At 34.9% G+C, this 23,897-nt stretch overlaps 1 protein-coding gene across 3 annotated transcripts in view; it reads left to right on the forward strand.

Moving 5' to 3' along the window:
• The window catches only part of zgc:163098 (uncharacterized protein LOC100037380 homolog), a 45,037-nt gene extending 22,017 nt beyond the window's left edge, over window positions 1-23,020 (forward strand). For all 3 annotated transcript variants that reach the window (XM_039766498.1, XM_039766497.1, XM_039766496.1), the window contains exons 14-24: window positions 126-288; window positions 4,699-4,778; window positions 4,872-4,959; window positions 5,063-5,191; window positions 7,117-7,294; window positions 9,602-9,697; window positions 10,815-10,881; window positions 11,603-11,753; window positions 11,834-11,944; window positions 21,757-22,004; window positions 22,330-23,020. In XM_039766498.1, the coding sequence (XP_039622432.1) occupies window positions 126-288; window positions 4,699-4,778; window positions 4,872-4,959; window positions 5,063-5,191; window positions 7,117-7,294; window positions 9,602-9,697; window positions 10,815-10,881; window positions 11,603-11,753; window positions 11,834-11,944; window positions 21,757-22,004; window positions 22,330-22,441 (1,423 nt within the window). In that variant the 3' untranslated portion in view covers window positions 22,442-23,020. The remainder of the gene's footprint in view (window positions 1-125; window positions 289-4,698; window positions 4,779-4,871; window positions 4,960-5,062; window positions 5,192-7,116; window positions 7,295-9,601; window positions 9,698-10,814; window positions 10,882-11,602; window positions 11,754-11,833; window positions 11,945-21,756; window positions 22,005-22,329) is intronic.
• Window positions 23,021-23,897: the final 877 nt, after the last annotated feature.

The raw sequence follows: 23,897 nt of genomic DNA on the forward strand, positions 1-23,897 counted from the left end.
CTGTTCTTTTTTTTAATACCTGATATGCAGCTAACTTCAATAGTGTGACTTTAATAACAAACAGTATTTTCTATATTTTTACCTGTCAATATATTCTTTTTTAAACTAAACTGTGCTTGTTGCAGGCACAGAGATAAGCTTGAAAATATTTTGAGAGGCATGTTACCACGTAAAGAAGACATAGGTGATGCAATGGTTTTTTGCTTGGAAAAGGCAGAAGCAGCAGAGGACATTGTAGGATGTATTGCAGAGTCTTTATCTATTATCCAAACTCCCCTACAGAAAAAGGTAACCTAACCTACGTTACCTATATTACTTGTAAAATTAAAAAGTGTGGAACATGTTAAAATCTTTAGTAAGTACTTTTCAGGAAGATTTTTACAAATTAATATTAACATTTGTTTTTAATTACGAAATTCAAAATAACAATGATATTTTATCTGCACAATTTACACTGTGTTGATGCTCATGATCATTTACATCTTGTGTAAAAGGTAGAATAGGATTAATGTGCTGTTGTGTCCTTTTGGAGTAATTGAATTCATGGTACTCTCTTAATAGGCATCTTTGAACATTTTTAAATTATGTCCAGATTAAACCAAAATCTGTACATTTATCTGATATCCTGGTAAATTGAATAGTAGCTTCTAATCCATGTATTCTGGTTAAACTTGGTTATTTTTGTTTTGGTAAATTTGCACTGTTAGGCTGCCCAAAAAAAAAAAAAAAACTCTGTAACAAGTACAAGGCCTGTGTCCTGCTACCAAGTGTTTTTTTCTCACTACAAGAAGCAACACTAAATGAGGCACTTTACAGTGATTACATCAAATATCAGCTTAGGTTTGTACTGCATTTCTCTAAATACAAGGAGACCCAAAAGAAGCACTGGCTTCTATGTTACATCATGGTGATACAAGAAATCCTGAAATGTGTGTCATTTCTTCTGTTATATACTCTTTATCTTTTTAGTTAACAAGCTTTATCTACAGTTGTGCTTGAAAGTTTGTGAACCCTTTAGAATTTTCTATATTTCTGCATAAATATGACCTAAAACATCATCAGATTTTCACTCAAGTCTTAAAAGTAGATAAAGAGAAACCAGTTAAACAAATGAGACAAAAATATTATACTTGGTCATTTATTTATTGAGGAAAATGATCGAATTTTACATATTTGTGAGTGGCAGAAGTATGTGAACCTCTAGGATTAGCAGTTAGTTTGAAGGTGAAATTAGATTCAGATGTTTTCAATCAATGGGATGACAACCAGGTGTGAGTGGGCACCCTATGTTATTTAAAGAACAGGGATCTATCAAAGTCTGCTTTTCACAACACATGTTTATGGAAGTGCATCATGGCACGAGCAAAGGAAATTTCTGAGAACCTCAGAAAAAGAGTTGTTTATGCTCATCAGGCTGGAAAAGGTTACAAAACCATCTCCAAAGAGTTTGGACTCCACCAATCCACACTCTGAGAGATTGTGTACAAATGGAGGAAATTCAAGACCATTGTTACCCTCCCCAGGAGTGGTCGACCAACAAAGATCCAAGAGCAAGGCGTGTAATAATCGGCGAGGTCACAAAGGACCCCAGAGTAACTTCTAAGCAACTGAAGGCCTCTCTCACATTGGCTAATGTTCATGAGTCCAGAACACTGAACAACAATGGTGTGCCTGGCAGGGTTTCAAGGAGAAAGCCACTCCACTCCAAAAAAACATTACTGCTTTTCTGCAGTTTGCTAAAGATCACTTGGACAAACCAGAAGGCTATTGGAAGAATGTTTTATGGACGGATGAGACCAAAATAGAACTTTTTGGTTTAAATGAAAAGTGTTCTGTTTGGAGAAAGGAAAACACTGCATTCCAGCATAAGAACCTTATCTCATCTGTGAAACAAGGTGGTGGAAGTATCTTGTTTTTGGCCTGTTTTGCTGCATCTGGGCCAAGACGGCTTGCCTTCATTGATGGAACAATGAATTCTGAATTCTATCAGAGAATTCTAAAGGAAAATGTCAGGTCATCTATCCATGAACTGAATCTCAAGAGAAGGTGGGTCATGCAGCAAGACAACGACCCTAAGCACACAAGTCGTTCTACCAAAGAATGGTTAAAGAAGAATAAAGTTAATGTTTTGGAATGGCCAAGTCAAAGTCCTGACCTTAATCCAATCGAAATGTTGCGGAAGTACCTGAAGCGAGCAGTTGATATGAGGAAACCCACCAACATCCCAGAGTTGAAGCTGTTCTGTATGGCGGAATGGGCTAAAATTCCTCCAAGCCGGTGTGCAGGAATGATCAAAAGTTACCGGAAATGTTTAGTTGCAGTTATTGCTGTAAAGGGGGTCACACCAGATACTGAAAGGAAAGGTTCACATGCTTTTGCCACTCACAAATATGTAATATTCGATCATTTTCCTTAATAAATAAATGAACAAGTATAATATTTTTGTCTCATTTGTTTAACTGGTTTCTTTTTATCTACTTTTAGGACTTCAGTGAAAATCTGATGATGTTTTAGGTCATATTTATTGCAGAACTATAGAAAATTCTAAAGGGTTCACAAACTTTCAAGCACAACTGTAGTTTAGAAAATCTGGAAGGATTTTGCATCATCTTGGAATTTATATTATTGCAGGACAGTGGCCCATTAAAGGGCACTTCATAAATATAATTTAGAGATGACACATACTCTTCTTATCAATTGTTGAGCATCTTAACACACAATATCGATTCTCAAAACTGCTCATTCCAGTTAAGTGTCACTTTGAATGGAGCCTATTCCAGCAGCATTAGAAGCAAGACAAGAATCATCAACAATAGAAGTGCCAGCATTGTCTAAAGCACAGGATGCAAGCCCAATACCATGGAGAGAGCTTCAAAATTATACACACAGTGAGCAGGATGGGATTTCCACCTGGGCTTCTGGAAATGTGAGGCAGCAATGCCAACCTATGTATGAACCATATGTCAGTGGTTAACCAGTTTTTTTGTCTTTGTAATAATATTTACAAACTCTAATGCATTGTATGTGAAATATTCTTCTTCACTATGTATTATTACTGTATATGTAGTAAGGATTTTTTTTATTCCCTGATGTGATTTATGTCATGACACTCAATCTTATTCTATCCATTTGTCAACCTGTCGTTCCTTTTAAAAGCTGTTAAAGCAACAACATCAACTGTGTTAACCAAATGGAGAATAAGATGGAGTGCTAAGGGTGCTACATCACTTACTAGAGGGCTTATGATTTGGTACTATTATAAAGTTGAATCAAAACCATTTAACAATGGTTTAAAACTATAGCCAACCAACATTTTTTAAAATAATGAAATTGGGGGGCAAAGAGTTGATTTTCTCCTCCTTCTCAACTATTGCTAAATCTAATATTTAAGGATGCTATATGTATAGTTCTTTATTTCTATATTGGCCACAACGTTTTTCAGTGTTAAATCTTTGCAAGGAAGTAGTACAGTAGTGAGTAACATTCAAAATTGTAGCACAATTTTTAAAAAATACGAGTTGTGGGAAGAATCTTCTGTTAGTATAGAGAAGGGAAAACAGCCTCTTTAAAATAGCAGTTGTGTTACGATTCCTAAGATTGCTTACACTGAGCCCATGTCACTTATACTGCGTTTTCACAGGAAATGGTTCACCATCTGGTGGTTGTTGTTGGAACTACAAAAACTGAAGTACATCTGAAAATAAGGCTGTAGGGAGAGATATTTAGCAATTGAATTGTCAGTGAAATGCAGGACATGAGTTTAAAAGAGTATTCCACATATAAATTAGATTTATTTTATATGTTAATTGCCCTGTATAGTTTCTAGTGGTGGCCAAGAAAAATGTTCAATCTCATGTTTTTTTTGAAAAAAGGACATAAAGACTGAAATTGAATAGAACCCAGTGGTGACCAACTCTGGACAATGGCAAACTATATGGGGTAATCAACATGTAGAATAAATGTAATTTTTGGGTGGAGTATTCTTCTTTTAAGTGCATTTTGAATATCTAAGTAATTCACAAATATTTCTTTAACAGTACTGTAATAATTGTAATATGCTTTTTAGTTACACTGAATTATGTTTTAAGTAAGTCTATGCATATTACTACAATGTGGCCACAAACAGTAGACAAGGTAGTTGAAGTGCATTTGTAGCCGGCTGTGTTGAAATGATTGCAGTTAAAGGCATATTGATCAAGAAAATCAATCTTGGAAATAGACCTGCTTGTGAAATGAATAACAATACTATGTGAAATCTTTTTTTTTTTTTTTTTTGTGTGGCCTTTCCTATGCCTTTGTACAGCAGAAAAGCATCAACTTTATTAAGCAAAGTCCGTAAGTTTAAATTAAAGCTTCCTTTGGTTTAAGACCTATCATTACTAATGTATGTCTGATATGATGAAATTAAAAGCTGAATGTGCAGTGTAGTCTTAGTGTTGCACATAATACACTGACAATTCTCTTTGTGTAATTTCTGTTCAGTTTGCCCAGTTGGTATGGTGAGTGATTTTCAAAGGTTATAACATTCCCTATATATTCTTAAACACCAAAGAAGGTGTTATTACTGTTAAGTTTTGTTTGTGTTGTATAAATTAACATGTGAAACAAAATTACAGCATTTCTTGTTGAACTGAAAAATGTAATGAAAACAGATACATTCTAGTTTGATCTGACCTCTGTTAAATATTTTATTTACAGATTGCAAGACTGTATTTGGTTTCTGATATTTTGTACAACTCATGTGCCAAAGTTGCCAACGCCTCTTATTACAGAAAATTGTAAGCTACTTATTTATATCAAATCTATATACAAACAAATGTTTCTTTGCCACAATTCTCAGCCATACTTCTGTAATTTAATGTGTTTTTCAGCTTTGAAGCTAAACTTCCTCAAATTTTCACTGATGTAAGTGATGCATATAAGAACATTCGAGCCAGACTTCAAGCTGAGCAATTTAAGGTTAGTTTAATACAATACAAATGTGTCATTTTTACTTTTGTTACTTCTCAGTGTAATGGTTTTATTATATAATTTTATTTTATTTTTTATTTTTTTTGAAAAGCAAAAGGTAATGTCTTGCTTCAGAGCCTGGGAAGACTGGGCCATTTATCCTGAGCCTTACCTTATTCAGTTACAAAATATTTTCCTTGGGTTAGTCAAAGGAGAAGATGACGTATTACAAACATCTGTGGTATGTATCTTTTTAATAAACTTAAGAAACGTTTCTGCTTTTGTTCAGTTTTTTGTTTGGAGATTTAAATGGATGTTTTAATTTGTAAACAGCTCATCCATTTCCAATTCATTAATTCCTAATTTCTAAATTAGATATTTAGAATAAATTGTATATACATTTTATTTTATTTATTTATTTTTTTGCTACTTAGCTACATCTCACTTGACCAGTTAAATTTCGTATTTATGGATAATAAGATAGCCTCCTTAGAAAATATCCTAATCTGTCTTCTGGTTTTGTAGCAAAATATAATTATAAAAAAATATAGCGGGTTGGATAATGGATGGATGGTTCAACCTTTTTAATAGGGTGTGACATATTGATCTCATTAAAAGTTATGTTGTACTGTGTTCAAACCAAAAGGTAAGGTTATAATGTACTAATTACTTTCGTTGACCCAGCTTCACTTTGCAGAAAGTGGGCATCATCTCTGCATGGAACCCTGCTCCATCACAGTGTATTTTCACTCATTTATTCATACTCGGTCTTGCTGGGCCAATTTATAGTTGGCAGTTAAGCTAATCTAAACACAAGAAGAACCTGCAAACTCCTAATGTCTAATTAAATTCATCAAGTACAGCTCAGTGTATCTGATGTCATTTCAAAATTGTGATTTATAATGAAGCTGAGTGTCTAGAAACTAAAACAGTTGAGATTTTTCTCTAATATAATTTTGGCTTTGTTTTCAGTTTTCAGCCCAATAATGGATATGTTTGTTCCTTTTCTGTTGTAAGTTTTTTTCTGATAATCCATGTTTCCTCCCACATCCCAAAGGCGTGTGTATTAGGTAAATTGGAAACCTATAATTTGACTCATCCGAAGAAGACGAGTGCATATTCTTTCACCTTAGTGGCCTTTGTGGTCTCACAGCCAGTTGTCCTAGAATAAACTTGGGCTCTCCATTACCTTGTACTAGTCAAACTAGGTTTAAAATATTCATGAATAGCTTCCAGTAATATTCACAGAACCTTGAACTCCTTTATTATGAATGTTTAAGGTATTTTACTAGCATCGTGGTTTGTATTAGAAAGCAAGTTACATTTCTTTGGGAAAAAAAGTACAATGGAAGTGCATTATGGGTTCTGTGATAGTGTGTGTTTTTAGTTAAAAAAAAAATGTATGTGGCCATAAGGTGTAAAAGCAATCTGGGGAAGAGGGAAAGAATCAGAAAGGCAAGAGAGATCCTGATCCCAATGACAATGGGTGAAAGAAAGTCAAGGTCACAGCAGCCTGGTACAACAAAGAGGAGGCCCTGTGCTGATAAGTGATGCTCAAGTTGTAGGGTTGCTCCATGCTGATCATCAACGTGAAGCAGAGGTGACCATCCACTTATCGAGGTGCCATGGATCCCGAGGGATTGTTGTGGAGCACAAGCCACTCAAAAGGTTGACTGCACTTGCCAGAGGGCATCGCTTGAGGCTGAGCAGACCTCAAAAGATGAGCTGCAAAGGTGTAAAATTGGAGGGACGCACTAGGAAAGTAAGTTTTAATGAAGGTTAATATTGACTGCTTTTTAAGCTGATATTTAACTGCTTTTGGATTTAGTCGTTCTTTAACATTTTAATTGCCACTTTTATTACTGTTTTTATGGACTGGGTATTTGTTTATTAAAGCCTTTCTGCACTGCACTTTGGATGATTTTATTTGAATAAAAGCACTCTGCACATTTACACCAACCTTTGCTGGTCTGAGTACTCATTAAACTGGCTCATCCTTGGTATACGACTGTTGATGAGCTTTGTTCAAGTGGGACATGGCAGCTGTGGGTACCCCACAGGCATCTCAGAGAGTATATCATTTATGACTGTTTAATTCACATATTTTGAAAGTGATTAATTCAGCTTGCAATATATTAATTTGGAGTCTTATGCTCTTAATTCTAGAATCAAGATCTTGATGGTGCTCCCCTTGATGATGTAGATGGTATTCCCCTGGAGAATATAGATGGCTCTCCAATGCAAGATGGACCTTGGGATGGAACTCCCTTAGATGGTGCCCCTATAGATGACATTGATGGAGTACCATTGTGTTCTGCAATTGATGACATTGATGGTTTGCCTTGTATGAATCAATATTTGAAAAGACTACTTTATTCTGTATTGGTTAATTTTTTTTTTGTTGAACACTCATTTACCTATCATGAACCACATTAATCTATATGGGCATCTCTTCTGTACCTTTTCCCATTTTTTTATTTAGTAGTTAATTCTTTTTAATTTATGATACAACTAGGCCAAAACAAAACACTGTTTCAGGAGAAAGTTTGACTTTATGTAATAATGTATTTTATTCTGCAGTGGGCTGGCGCCCTGCCTGGGGTTTGTTTCCTGCCTTGTGCCCTGTGTTGGCTGGGATTGGCTCCAGCAGACCCCCGTGACCCTGTAGTTAGGATATAGTGGGTTGGATAATGGATGGATGGATGCATTTTATTTAGGTAATGACTTAGATAAATAGTACATCCTCAGTTGACTAAAATTTGGGCACCTTGTGAAGCACCATCCTCTTCATGCATCATCGTCAAGCTGTGTAGGCATTTTACCACTCACATCAACAGATTGTCATGCCCCTTTCAGCTCCTTGATTTACTGTGCTTTTGTTGCTAATTTGATTGTCAGATGTCGAGTACTGATGCTAACTGCATCTCTTATTTTCGTCTTATCTATTCATTGTCTTGCTTAAACAATCAAGTATATTGTATGTATTTTTATTATCTGTTAGTTAACTAGAATAGGAAACAAATAGAATACAAAACAGTTGGCTGTGAAATCGGTGTACTCACAGTACAAAAAGATATGTACAGTACTATTTATCATCTTTATTACACATAAACTAGCAGTATAATAGTGGATTGGAATGACAGGTATAAGGGAAATCCAATCTGCAATTCAGTTCAAGTGACGGCTTCTGCTCCTGATAATTCATTACGAATATAGTGCCTGCTGGTATACTTGACTTTACCTGGGGCTGAATTTTGTACTTTTTCTATTTACAAGACTAAAATACATTATTAATTAATATTGTCTTATCAGTTTTGGTTTGCGTGCTGCCTAGTTTTAGGGGAGAAAACATACATTTTATTCTCACTTGTATCAATTTATACCATAGTGATTAGTCTATAAAATACATGTAACAATTTTATTTTACCATGTACACATGACAGTAAATTTGAAATGGATTGTTTGAAAAATAGAACATTACACACAAATTGGTGCTTTCTTTAAATGCCTATTTTAAATAAGGGTTCAGCACCCAAACTGTGAATATAGGTAATGGTTAGTAGTTTTACTTAAGATATGTTAATTACGTATGATTGTATAAGCACAACATTTTGAGTTGGTATAGTTGTGCTGTCTGCTATATGGAAAGAATATTTTATATGAAACAAGCTTGAAGACCCAACTTTTGTCCATCACCAATATGGGTTTCTCTTTTAGATTTTGTAAAGCACTGTAATAAATTCTCTTGAGGAGTTATATGGAACTCAAACTGCAATACACGTTGCTTTCTTAACATACAAATAGACAAGAAGTCAATGACTGCTTGTTAAGCATACGGTATGTACAGTATTAGGTAGCTACTTGCTAGAGTCTGAAAATTGAGATTGTTGTTTAAATTTCTTTCCTGTAATTATCAGCTATAAATATTTCCTCCTCGGAGAAGAAAATTACATGCAGCTTACCATAACATGGGGTCACAGCTAATGAAGAAACCTTATTAAATTTAGTCTCATATGAACTTTTATGTAAAAGTTTGTAATTTTTCAGATTATTATTTAAAAATGTTTTGGTAACACTTTTTAGTTTAGGTACTGCAAAAATATATTACCAAGACCTTAACAAAGGCTTTTTTTGGATTTCATTACACTTTTCTCACAACTCAAAATGCTATAGTGAGTAAGGAACCACTTCAACAACCACTAATGTATAGCATCCTCCTGGATGATACAATGGCAGCTACTTTTGTGGCAGTATGCTCACTTCACATTAGTTGTTAGGTGGTGAAGAGAGATAGCTAACCAATCAGAGACAGGTGATTATTAGGCGGCCAGAATGACTAGGCCATGGAAGGCAATTTAGCTTGCACATCATATATCTGTGCTGTGCTACTTAATAAGACCCTTTGGTATGCTGGTAAGTATGCAATATCAAAGAAATATGTTTCAATTAAGCCACTTCTGACCATTCCAAAGTGAACTTATTTTAGTAGGTCACATTGCACAGATGGATAACCACTTTTACTGATGCTCTGGATTATTAACACAATACAAATCCTTTGTTAAAGTCTTGTTACTTAAGAGTAAATAAGTAATAGATGCATTTTTGCAGTACCTAAACTAAATGATTTTAATAATTGTTTGTTTTTGTTCAGTTGAAGATACACCAATTTCCATTAAGGAGAAACCCATTGTAAAAGTTCCGCTTTCAAAATGGGAAGTTATAGAAGATCTGGATGAAATTGAAGAAGGTGACATTTTTTTCTGTTAATGTGCATTTGTTTGTAAAGTATAATATGTTTGTGAAGATATACAGAACATTCCTAATTTAACCCTTTGTACCAACAGATTTACTGTTATTCATCATCAATACACTTTTTAAATAAAGCATTAACTACTTTATTCTTAATATTAATATACGTTTAAATTAATAGCAGCTAAACCATGGATGTGCCTTACCCCTTCCCAACCTGGAAGTGAATTGCCAGACTTCAGTAATGAGTTATTTGGCAACATTACTTGCTTAAAATATTGGAATACATTACTAGCCAATAGCAATTTTACCGCATATATGATGAGTGAAATGTGTTTTGATACTCTGATGGTAGTAATGTGTTATGGTTGACTATTGCTCACACATAAACAACATTCTTTCAACTTAATATATGATGAAGAAAGCTTTCCTACCCTTTACTATCTGTACTTGTTTTAACCAACGCCAAATGGCAGTAGCTTGAAATTGTATTTTGATCTTCATAGTATTACTGGCCACAAGCTTTAGGTATTGTGTAAGAAGGAAACCCGATGCAGTATTTTAAAAAGGAACTCCTTTTCTCTAGTTTCAAGAAACATTTCTAACATTAATACTTTGGTTTGTGGGAGAATTGGTATAAACATCTGTAGCTGCAGCTATTCTGCATTGCTCTAAATTTATTTTTTGTTTCATTTGATAATTTTATATTACATTTTTAAACAATTGAACATATCAAGACCATTTCATGTACATCATTATTTCACTGTTTGCTCGCTTTAATTAGATATAGAATAATAACTCATTGTAATAAACAGATTAAAGCAGATCTAGTTAAAAAAATTATAAAATGCCAGTCATCGTTCATACATTGAATTCAGACATGTATAGTATATAAACTGTGTTGGAGACTTAATGCTTTTAAAATTGCACTATATTTAAATATTTTATTTTTCTTATTATAACTTACAACTGGAAATCACACTGGCATACAGTACATACCTATATAATTATGGTTTTGTGGTCTTGAGCTATGGCAGATACATTTGTGTGTATTCAGCAAAAATTATGATACAATATGAATAAAACTAAAGGATGTTTTTTTTATTTTAAAATAGCAAATGTTGAATCAAAGTGGGATGTACTTGAAGAGCAAGATTCAGAAGAAGAAATAACAAGAATGAAGTAAGTGGTAAATAACATTTTACACAAATTAATGTATTGTTGATTTATCCAAAATGACAGATCACAAATGCCTAATGCATCTTTCTGCACTTGATCAGATGAGGGATTTGTTTCGTACCATACAGTCTATAGATTAGCTCATGGATCAAGAGGTTCAGATTTATACTGCCTGCTCAGAAGTTAAATTCTGTGGTGTAATTAATAGGAACATAATCCTGTCCTGTCAAGTTTATAAAAATATAAAATGTTACCGTAAGTTTCTTGTCAAATATTAATTATATTTATTGAAGATTCTATGGTTAAAAAAATAAACAATTTCCAGTAAATATTGTTTTTACTATGCAGCTAAATTGACAGACCTATTTTGCCCATGACACAGTCAGTATTGCTACATTTACCCAATCACTGCTGTGACTCTTTTGTTACTGTTTTGTTCATTACTTCCAAGATAGTTTTTAAAATGCAAACATTGTATATTGAGTAGGAACAGGTGAGATTAAAAAGAATAGACTTTTTACTGTTCTAAAACTGCAAGACACCATGGTTCTGTTTTTACTGTTTAAAATATCTTGATTGCTACTTCTTTAATTAAAGCCAGTGCTCAACCACATTATTGTAAATGAAGAATGTTTGTTTTCTTTAGTATTGACTAATTGACATCTTGTTAATAAACAAATGATAATGTGCAATACATAATGCATATCTGTATATTTTCCATTAGAGAAGATATAAAAGCTGAAAGTGAAGAATCTGAAGCTGACAGTAGCGATTCAGATTCATCGTATGATAAAGAAGACCTATTAGCAGGAAAGCCTCTTCAGCTCTTTTCAGATGTTTCTGAAGGAAAACGAGCTAAGCTGCGTGAACTTGAAGTTAGTCCATATTTTGATTTTTTTTCTCAGTTAAAAGTATGTACAGAAAATAGGTTACAAGATTCTCTTTCTTTTTTAAGTTAAGGGTTATGAAATTTCAAGATGAAATTGATTCTGGAAAACGACCGAAAAAGGCAGGAATGTCTGTACAGCAACAGATTGAACACTACAGAAACAAGCTTTTACACAAGGTTTGCAATTTTTCAATTCCATTATTGAATAAAGGTTTTAAACTAGTTGTTTTCCTAGAAAGCTAGATTAGGTTGTTAAACTAAGAGCAAATTTTCAACTATGGAGTAAAGTACAACAAAGTATTCTCTTGTTTGAGGCACATTGTCTCAGTATAGGATTTACCTGGGTTTGTACCCAAAGCCCAGTTCATTTTTTCTTCCTTTACCTGGATTTGTATTTTACCATAAACCAATTTACTGATACTAACTGTTTGAATTAGATATGAAATTTATTTACTGTGCTATTAGCAGTACATTGAATTTTGAAATTATGCGTCAACTTTTTTAAGATCTTCATCCTGTTAACAGAAATCTTATTATATTGTTTTAAATATTTTTGGCCACATCTCAGAAGTTGTGATAAATTAGAATATTTTGTTGTTGTTAATCAAAACCTAAAACTGTGTGTTTGGTAGAGAGCAGGCCAACAGGATTTTTTCTCCTAGATAAAGCTTCCACTATGGAAATCACACATTCAGATTTAATTTTTATTAGGTTAATTAGGTTAAAAGATGTACATAACAGAAGGAAACAGTTTGACAAAAACTTATTTATAGGGAATATTGCAGAAATAGGAAACAGTGGATTGTATCGATAAGTATATAAAATGTATAAACTGAACGGGATTTTTATGGTCCCTGTTCCATTGACAATTTATTAAAACAATCTTATCAAGTGATATGCTTCATGTACCAGTTTTAGGCCATGCTCTATCTGCAAGTTTCGCATGGATAATTCAAATTAAGATTTTATGTCTTTCATTTGGAGAGTGTGAAACTGATTTAAATGAATGTATAGCACTGTATGTTCCTCATGGTGGTTGTTCTATAAAGAATGTGCATCCAACCCCATATTAAATAGAGAATAACTGAACACCAAGGTTACTCACTTTAGAAGCTGTATGTTTAGCAGTAGGAGGAATTATTGTTGTTGTCAGTGACAGACTTCTGCATGTTACTAATAAATTTATTGAACAAATAGTGTGACATGGAAGACTTAAAACACTCCCTTTAAGCATCAGATCATTATTCACAGTATTAAGAATGCTACTAAAAAAATTAGTATTTGCTGCCTTTACTGCATTATAGTTTTAGTAAATTTAAGGTTTGACCACAGTGGATTGACACTGAACAATGCTTGTGGAGTTATATACAATAATTGAATCTGTACTCAAAATTATTAACTTAATTATAACTCTGATTATAGTGATCAGAGGCGGAGGTCAAAGTTCTAAGAGATAAGCAAAACAACATTAAAAAAATACAGTTTTCTCTTGCTACTCATGCTACAGTGGTATGTCATAAGACAAACAGCACACTTAAAGTTTATTTGTTGGCCTTGAACCTCAAAATTTGTGTGGGATGGAAGGAAACATCAGTCAAATCCTATCTGGCGACTCTAAAAACAGTGTAGGCATCCCTTTCTCTTGTTTGTTTTCATGTGATTGGGCCTTCGCTGCATTATTGTTTCAGACCTTCAGTCTTTCAATTGAAAATAGCATGCAAACACTGATGCGGACCTTCTCAAAACCTGATGCTGAGATTCTGTGAACTGTAAATATATAAATTCCTATTATATTTTCAGACCCAGGAGCATTGCAAAGTTCTGCATGGCATGATAGATGAAGTGATCACGCTTGAGCTCATGCTGATCACCCCCTCTAAAAGCCCTTTTCTTCTGGTTCAAAAGGCCCTTAATGTCACTTGTTGTTGGCATAGCAGTGTACTGTTCTTACTGGAACTAATATGTCCATACAGAAATTGATTTAATCAGTATTGCAGTCAACAACCTCCTCAATGTTCTCACTATATGATCCCTGCAGGATATCCCAGTCTGTAGTTCCAAAGCAGTCTCTCAGAGCCTGCTCTGTCTCAGGGGACCACTTCCTGAATGAGCGTGTGGTTCTAGGTAGCTCCCTCACTCTTGGTTTGTAGTGAGGCTGAAGGAAGTCTGGTTATGATCTGCTTTCCCAAGCGCAGGCAGTGGGGTGGTACTGTATGCGTCTTTAACGTTTAGTAGTCCTATTTCCTGGGTGTTACAATCCACATACTGGGAGAAGGCAGGTAATGTTTTGTCCAGCCTCACATGGTTAAAGTCTCCAAAGATTAGCACAAGCGCCTCGGGGTGCTGTTTTTGTCGTTAAGCAACAGCGGCGTAGATGATGTCACCCTCTATCTCCACGTCCGCCCGAGGAGGGATGTAAACAATAACAACAGTGACGTGTCCAAACTCTCTGGGCAAGTAGTAGGGACACAGACTTATGGCCAACAGTTTGATGTCCCTGCAGTAAATGGAGATTTTGACGTTTACATATCCAGGGTTGCACTACCTTGTTTTCACATAGAGAGCGAGTCCTCCTCCTTTCCGCTTCCCACAGGAATTTGTGTCTCTGTCCACGGGTAGCTCCACGTTAGCATCTGGGATGCTAGTTGTTAGTCACATTTCACAAAAACACAACAAACTGCATTCTCTATAGGTCCTGTCATTTTTCACCAGCGCAGCCAGTTCGTCGATCTTATTTGGTAGTGAGTTCACATTTCCCAGTATCACAGAAGGCACTGAAGGTTTGTATTGCCACTTCCTCGCTAGCCGCTTAGCCTTTAGCTTAGCGTCGGCTCTGCAAACACGATACCGCCTTCTTACCTCGTCGGGTAAATAGGGAACCACACCAACGTGGGCTTTTGTTCTCAGCGCTAGAAGTTGACTACCTGAATAGATGAGTCTCGGAGTGTAAAAATCCATGACTAAGTAGTAAAAAGTGTCCAGGAAACGAATCCACATAAAAGAAAGTGATAGGAGTGATCAGAGAGAGAGAGAAAAAAGTAGAAGTAAAAAGTTGTACACGGAGCTGCTGGAAGGCTGCCACTCACGGCGGCACCTATGACTCATATCTAAAGGACCATAGCCTCCAGTCAAAGACTTATAAATATAAATGCTTATTCTAAAATGTTATTGATTATATCTTGCCAGGTTTTAAAGTTTTGAACAGATCCTTTAAGTGGGAATTAGATTTTTTCCCATTTAAAATAGTATATAATGTTAGTTATATTAATATACTAGCAAAATACCCGTCCTTCGCAGCGGAGAAGTAGTGTGTTAAAGAAGTTATGAAAAAGAAAAGGAAACATTTTAAAAATAACGCAACAGGATTGTCAATGTAATTGGTTTGTCACTGTTGTGAGTGTTGCTGTCATCAAGGATTTGATTATTATTATTTCTTACAATCGGGTTTGTATTTGAAATACGTGTTGTGTTCAAGTTACATTCCGTGTTTGTCAACCATTGTAAAGATAACAGGTTTCATTCATCGAAGTGTTCACTACCCAAATCGCTATGCGAGTATTTAGCGGCAGCGTTTCTATTAAGGTGTGGATTTGCTTGCGAGTATTTAGCGACAGCATGTCTATTAACTTGTGGATTTTTCTTCGAGTATTTAGCGACAGCGTCTCTGTGAGCATGTGGATTTGCCTGCGATTAGTTAGCGACAGTGTGTCTATTAACTTGTGGATTTTTCTGCGAGTATTTGTCACAAAGTTGTTTTCGTCTAGCTGAATCAGAAAATGTACCACAACGTCTGACACGCCTCCTTTTTACTGTTTTCTCACAGCTTGGATTGCTGCTGTCATAATCGGTTTGAGTTCCATGGTTTGTTTCAATTACGTTAGTATTTGCAGGACTTGTGTTGAAGTGACATTCGGCATCTGTCAAGCGTTGTAAGCATACATTCGGGTTCATCGATAACTTCGCATCCAGCTTTTGAGAGTTAAAACATTCATAAACATCAAAGTGTCCACTACTCAAATCGTCACCTGTGAATCTAAGATGTTTAAGATGCATTGGCGGTTCTCCAAATGTGTAATATTTGGCCATTTCAGTACACTTGAAAGCGACAACCGAACAATTCAGCGGCAGTTATCAACTCACATGCAGAAGCATAGGTGAAGGGCTTAACACTAGAATTACCAGAGCCTACGAAAAAACTCGTAATTCCGTCCCACCTTAAATCGCTTCTTAAAATCGTTCACAGCTCTCCACCAGCGTCTTTTGTCATCCAAAACCCCCAATCTGACAATGCTGTTTTCACATAAAGACGCGCTATAACTCAAATGTGATTTATTTGGAGATGCGCTATACTCGAATGTGATTTATATAGGGAAGAAAGTACAATGTCAGGTGCTCATTCAGTGTAATAGGAACCATAGCACAGAGAGATGTGTACACTGCAACAAGTACACATGTCGTGAATGTAGGAAGGGTGTGTGGAAATTGTTAATATTTGAATGTGATGATTTTATATAGCACGGATTGGAAATCAGCAGTTCTTAGCATTGCACCACGCAAGCTGTCGTATCAACCGCCTACTGTAACTTGCTTTATTTTTTCTTCACTTAAAGTCTAGAATAAAAGTGCACTTGTTTTTTATTCTTGTACACCAACATATGTTCCGGTGTTTGAGCGACGGGCATGCTCAAAAATAGACGTAATGCCACGAAAAGTGCACGCAGGCACTTCAGTTCGCAAGCATTGGTACGAGAATGCAGTCACAAGTACGCTGCAGAGCTACAGCGCATCTTTATGTGAAAACAGCATTCTCAGATGGGGGGTAGGGAAGGATCCTGAACACGACTGAGACTGAGAATGAAAAGTGAATAAAAAAAAAACCTAACCTTTACAAGTATCATAAATTACATTGGCTGTTACACACTGAAATCAAATGCATGTTTTTATTCTAAAATAGTAAGAATAAGAGCAGTTTACTTCTCAAAACTGAACCATGTGGGATCGAACTCATGACCTTTTGGCTACTAGTCAGCTGCTAATACCATTATGCTACCGTGGCAGCTGTAGTACATACGTGTCAATATGGCATGCTAAGGTGGCTTTTTTCTGCAGTTATATTTTTGAATAAAAGCATACTTGTTCTGTTATATGTGTACCTTTTGTGAAAATGTTTGATATTTGGACTTCAGGCTTCATACATTATATAGTTTATGCTTACATTTTGTCATTTACTACTACAATATGAAAAACGTTTCTGTTTTAAAAATGCGTTCACACGGATTACTGTAGAAACGGAACACACGTGAAATGCATGTATTCCAAATAATGATCTATTATTTCCAGTCTAAAACTCCACTTCACTCCCAGATAATCAATCAAGGCATGAGCTGGGAGAAGTTTGTGCCCGTTCTAAGTTGGTGGGGGGGATGGAATAGCCGGCTGCTTGCAGCCTGATTTTTATCAGCACATTTAGATGACAAAAGACGCTGGTGGAGAGCTGTGAACGTTTTTAAGAAGCGATTTAAGGTGGGACAGAATTACGAGTTTTTTCGTAGGCTCTGGTAATTCTAGTGTTAAGCATTTCACTCTTATAGTGCCCCTGTGTGGTATAATTACCTCCTGTACCATCATCAGTCCACACCTTGAATCTGTCCCAGTCACTCAATACATAAGACACAATGTTCCTCTGGATATCAAGATTGAGCCTGATATGGCCGTGCAATATGTAACAAAGAGGATGGAAAAGGCAGGTGGCATCTCCGGGCATGGAAACCACTTGGTAAGTGACAGTTCTTTGATCGATGGTGATCACCTCGATAGACATGTTAATAGGGGTACGTTTGGAATGATAAAGAAAATGGGTACCTGAACAGTAAACTAAGTCTAAAATACCTACACAATAACTATAATTGTAATAAACAAACAATAAAACAGCGGAGAAGCCGTGAATTAAATAAAAAGGCTGCAGTTATCAGCAGGGAGGCTTGAATACCATGGCGAAGCAAAGAAGGGAATGAAGAGACCGGAGCGACGGACGGCCTTATATGGGCAGGCAGTCAATTACATGGGAGGCGTGGGGATGGGGGACGCAATATAGGCAGTAAGCCAACTACGTGGGAGGTGTGGTGATGAGGGACGCAACGCTGCCTCGCACGGCGACCGAGCTGCAGGCTATGGACGTATATATGTACGTAAGTAGGATTCAGTTATGACCGTTACATGTAGAATTTCGAAATGAAACCTGCTTAACTTTTGTAAGTAACCTGAAAGGAATAGGCCTGCCAAATTTCAGCCTTCTACCTACACAGGAAATTTCAAGAATTAGTGATGAGTCAGTGAGTCAGTCAGTGAGGGCTTTGCCTTTTATTAGTATAGAATAAAAAATTAATGGCATAGCAACATTGATGTTAAACTTGAACTCTTAACAAAATATTATGTAAGCAAGTACAACCTGAATCTGAATGCCTTGATAAAGGCAAGTTGAAAAGAAGGCAATAAAAAAACAAAGTTTTAAAGTATTATAAACGCCTACCAAAATAACAAAAAAAAATCTTGTGCTAATTCTCAAATTGACATAGTATATAAAAAACACATGTGTCAAAGTAAAACTGAACTATCAAAATGACTATATCTTCTTTTTCTTTTTTTCTACTGAATTTATTATAAGCAAGTAACATTCCATACAAACGGGTAAATCCTAACAAAACTAAATTCAGTTAAAACCCCACCCAAGGGAAAGAGAGGAAGGCCAACAGGCCAAGTAGAAAAGAGGGAAGAGAATCTTTTTCCCCAATATAAAAGCTTATTCTAAACTTTTATTGATTTAGATCATGCCAGTTTTTAAAACATTTTTGAACGGATCCTTTAAGTCAGAATTAGATTTTTTCCAATTTTATATAGTATATAACATCAGTTAACCAATGACTTAAAAGATGTGGGCTAGGATTCTTCCAGTTGAACAAGTTAAATCAATGTGCTTATTAGTGAAGTAAAGGTGATTGCAGTTTGTTTGTCCTTCTCCACTTTAAGCCCATCTGGGAATACACCAAACACAGCTGTTAATTGATTAGGAGTGATTGTGACAACAAGGCTGTCTGATAGGCACTTAAAGATTTTTGTCCAGAATTATGTTAATTTGGTGCAGGCCCAAAACATGTGGCCTCGTGAGGCTGGAGCTCGATTGCAATGTTCACAGGTTGGATCTTGCCCTGGAAACATTTTGGACAATTTTAAACAAAATAGATGTGGTCAATAAAACATTTTAAGTTAAATAATTGTATGCTTTCCGCATATGGAGTTAGAGTGAGTTCTGTGCATGGCAACCTTCCACTCCTTTTCTGAAATGTTGAGTAAGAGATTCTTTTCGCACTGTACTCTGGGATTTTTAAAAGGAAAAGTTGTTAAAATGGTTTTATATATTGTGGAAATGTTATCTTGAGTCTTCAAGACTGATCTATATCTCCTCTAGAATAGAAATAGGTGGGAAGTGAGGAAAATTAGGAAGATTTTGTTTAGCAAAGTTTCTAATTCGGAGAGTGAAAAAATTGTGTTGATGGGAAGCTAAATTTGGAGTGTAATTGTTAGTAGGATGCAAAGACATTATTTATATAGAAATCTCTAAATGATGTAATCCCATATATTTTCCAAACATTAAAACTGTGTAAGTATGAGAGGGTGGAACAGTGTTATAATGTTGAGGTGCCACAGATAAAATATTCTTGAAGAGCTTTGTACATTGCATCCATATTCTGAGTGAATGAAGGACAATTGGGTTGTTAATGTATTGATGATACCTTGTATTTACTGGTGTATAAAGCAAGGAATATAAAAAAGTACTGTAGGATTTAATTTCTATTGCAGACTAAATTAGTGTGTCTTCATCAATTTGTGTCAATGTCTAGGTTTTTTTTTATAGCTTGTAAAGTATATTTGCCACCCTGTAATAAAAATGAAAATTAGGTAGAGCCATGCCACCTTCTGGTTTAGGTCGTTGTATGACTGACCTTTGGATGTATGGATATTTCAAATTCTAAATAAATTAAATTATTATTGAATCAAATTTCTTAAATTATTTGTTAATGTGTATGGGGATATTTTGAAATAGAAACAGAAGCTTAGGGAGGATATTCCCTTGATAGTTTTAATTCTCCCAGCTAAATTAAGATGGAGGGTAGACCGTCTGTACACGTCTTGTTTAAGTTTTTCCAAGTAGAAATCATAATTTGTTGAAAAAGAACTTTATATTTACTTGGATGTTTACCACCTCTTGGTATTTAAACTGATCTGTAATGGTTAAAGGGAAGGTGTCTACACTAATGTTGTTTGTTAGAGAATTCAATGGAAAAGCACACTTTTGTTCAAATTAATTTTGTGTCCAGATGTATTTTGAAATTCTGCTAGTTAAGTTAGGGCTGCAGGCACAGAATTTTTTGGGTCTGATATAGTAGTATACTTTAACATATCATCATAATGATATTTTCTGTTTAAGTCTTTCTCTGAAAATCCCCTTTATCTCTGATGCCTTTCGAAAGTGAACAGGCAATGGTGATTGCAAATAGCCTTGTCTAGTACCGTGTTCTAGTGTGAAGTAGTCTGAAATAATGTTAATACAAACTGAAATTTCTGGACTGTATACAGTAGTTTGGTCCATGCATATATGTACAAACCCAAACCTATGCATTGTGGTGAATAGGTAGTCCCATTCAACTATAGCAAAGGCTTTTTCTGTATCCAAAGATGATAATATCTCTGGAGTGTCAGACTTTATGGGTGAATATATTACACTAAATAGGTAAAGATTGGAAGCTAAGTGTCTACCTTTAATAATTCCAGTTTGGTCTTCTGATATTACCAAAGGGAGCACTTTCCCAGTAATTCTAGCTAGAACTTTGGAGAGTATCTTAACATCATTATTCAGAGATTGGTCTGTATGATGCACGTTGTAATAAGTCTTTATAATATTTTTTTTTTTTTTTAAGAAAAATGGTAATTAATGTTTGGTGGAAAGTTTGAGGTAGAATTCATTCAAAGTCTCTGGCTTTTGTAAATGTTGCTAATAATATGGGAACTAACTTTATTGAAAAATTTTTATAAAATTAAGCAGGGTATCCATCAGGACCTGGGGCCTCATGCATAATGCCGTACGTAGAATTCACACTAAAACATGGCGTATGGAAAAGTGGAAATGTGCATACGCACAAACAAATCCACATCTAATGTATTTTTTCACAGAATGGCTGACAAAATGGGTTAATGCTGCTTTAGCTCTGTGGCCAGCAAGACTCCAGCTTTTCAAGAAAGTTCTAATGAATATGAACCTGTAGGGCTACTGCTGGTTGGTTTAAAAACTAAATGGAAAATAAAGTTGGTCTGTAATTAAGCATATTTGGGTCTGCATCGGATATTTCTTTTTCTTTCAGTAATGGTCTGCCAGCTGCCACATTTGGCATATCAAGAACTGTATCAGTTAGTGGAGAGTTCTTAATAATATGTTGATGGGTGTTGCAAGACCAACCATGAATCATTTTTTTGTATGGTTTAAAGTGATTTGTAAGTTTACTTTTTAAAAAAGTGAGACTGTGTACACTGCAAGGAGCATTGGCTTCGCAAATAGAGCAGGCTTAGTGCTGGGAAATACACAGCTGAAAGATTATTTCATTTATAGTACATCTGGAAAGCTGCAATAGTTTAACTACAGCATGACACAAATGATGATTTTATACTTGGCATGTATATATTCTCACAGACTGATATAGGATAATAATAAAAAGGCAAGAATGCATAATAATTAGGAAGACAAGCTGTGAAAAACAATAAAAATAGACATGAAATGTATAATACTGATAAAAAAAATATTTATTAGCAGGTTGTGTATGTGAGTGCAAAACTTTTTAAATACAGAGATCACAGTGCTGTATCAAGTGTCGATTGAACTTCATTCATGGTTGCTTACTGTTGAATTTTGATAGGTTGCAAATATTTTCTTCTTTCAGGAGTATGAAAAGGATGACTTAGAACGCAGGGAAAAGACTTCTCTGAAGTTCAAAGAGAGAAGCAAAAAAGAAGAAAAGAAGGATAAAGACCGGCAAGAAGAGAAGCTGAAAATCAAAGAAAAGGATAAAAGAAGAAGTAAGGAATTGAATCAAAACCAAGACAAGAATAGGGGCAGGAGCAGAGACAAAGAAGATGAAAAAAGCAGGGATCGCAGGCACCATGGAGGCAACTGTGCATCACCTGTAAGGTAAGGAAGCACAAGCTTCATCATACAGAATTGCTATTGAAATCTCAGGAGAAAATATGTTTTGTTGAAGTGATTTTTTTTCTCTTGGCAGTAAATTAGAGATATTTTAAATAATTTTATAGTAAATATAAGAAGTCATTGCCCAGTACAACTGGTTACCATCTCTTAGAGGTTTTATTAAAAATACTGGTATACAAATGTTTATTTGCTTTTTATGACTGATAATAGCAAATAAATTTAAATAAGCAAAAGACAGATAAACAAATTTTAATACTTAGTCTGTTTAGGGTAATTTTTAATATTGTGGTTTATTTTTTTTTGTTAGATTAAAGTCCTCTAAAAGGTCACGATCCCCGTCTCCTTGCAACAGAATATGGAGATCAAGATCACGGTCTCCTTCCCGCTCACACAAAAAATCAAAGAAGAGCAAGCACTGACTACCAGAAACAGAAATGTGATGTAAATAAATTGCTTTTTTATTGTTTTAGTCAACCAGAATCAGTCTTTTTCTTTCATGTACATATATTATTTGACTGTCATTCTCTATGAAGAAAAAAAATCTTTTTCAGACTTTAATTGAAAAAATCAAATCTTCTGTACATTTTTGAAATTGTTTCAGTGGCTTATTTTTTGATTTTTTTTTTTTTCCTGGATTAGTCGTTTTGGTCCTCCCAAATTCCTGGTCATTTTTTCCCCCCTATTTTTGGTCCAATACATTGTCAACTTTAATTATGCCTTTCTCATGATTTACACAGATATATACGGACCTTTTAATTTATTTTCTTGGTGGCTTTTGTACAGGGAAACAATTTTTGTAATATTTTCCTTATGTTTCTTATTATTGAAGAAACAACTGTCATGGGCCTACATTGTTAAGTTTTGGGTTACTTAATGTTTCTTAAGAAACGGTTACATTGAAAACTCAATCAAGTCTGTTTTTATTTCCTGCTCCTCTCTTAACTCACTGATATTTTATTTGCCATTGTGTTTTGGTAAATAAAGGTTTTCACTTGTCAGCCTGTTTTCATTTTGTGTACACAATACCCAGCTATCACATTTAGACACTCAAAAAGTACATTTGTAAGATGCCATGGCATAGTTGCCACACTGTAATTGATATTTATTACCTTTTTTGTATCACTACTGTATATAGTATTAACCTGGTTTTTATCTTAGTAAAATTTTGTACTTCGTTATAAATATTATCTGTCAATATGTTGTTCTTTAAATGGTAATTTTATTGATAAGAAGAAATCGTAAGGCTTTCCGGACCAAAAATCTCTAGCAGTGTTAAATAAATTAACAGTATTTTCTTAAGACATGTAAGAGTAATATTATGCAATTAAATTGTGCAGTAAATGCACTTAAGAAGATTCATTAAGATTTTGGACATTTAAGAAGGAATAGCACTTGTGTTTGTCTTCTTTTGCTTGTTGAAAAAAATTATGCTTGTCACATTATCACAAAAAGTAAAAAATAATTAACATGAATACATACAGGCAGAGAGGAGCAAAGAGGCTTCACAGATCAAATACACCAAAGTCTTAAAAACTCTGGGTATTTTTTATGTAAATTTTGTTTTGTAAGTGATGTGTGGTATTTTTTTTTAATCATATACAATTAAAAAAAAATCAGTTCATTTTTTAGCATCCTGTCTGACCTTGTTATATGACTAAATTAAATGTAAGAAGATATTAACATAAATGTGTACTGTGGCATAGTGGTGTACTCCAGTGCCTCCCAGCTTCAGGAAGCTAGATTACACACCTTGGCCAAGTAACTGTATGTGCAGATTTTACACATTCTGCTCATGTCTTTGTGGATTTCCCCAAGTGTGCATTGGTTTTTTGTTTAACTGGGTTTCTGTGATTGAGGGAGAGTTGAAAGTGTGCA

The sequence above is a fragment of the Polypterus senegalus genome, chromosome 10, assembly GCF_016835505.1.
Source record: "Polypterus senegalus isolate Bchr_013 chromosome 10, ASM1683550v1, whole genome shotgun sequence".
Lineage (NCBI taxonomy): Eukaryota > Metazoa > Chordata > Cladistia > Polypteriformes > Polypteridae > Polypterus > Polypterus senegalus.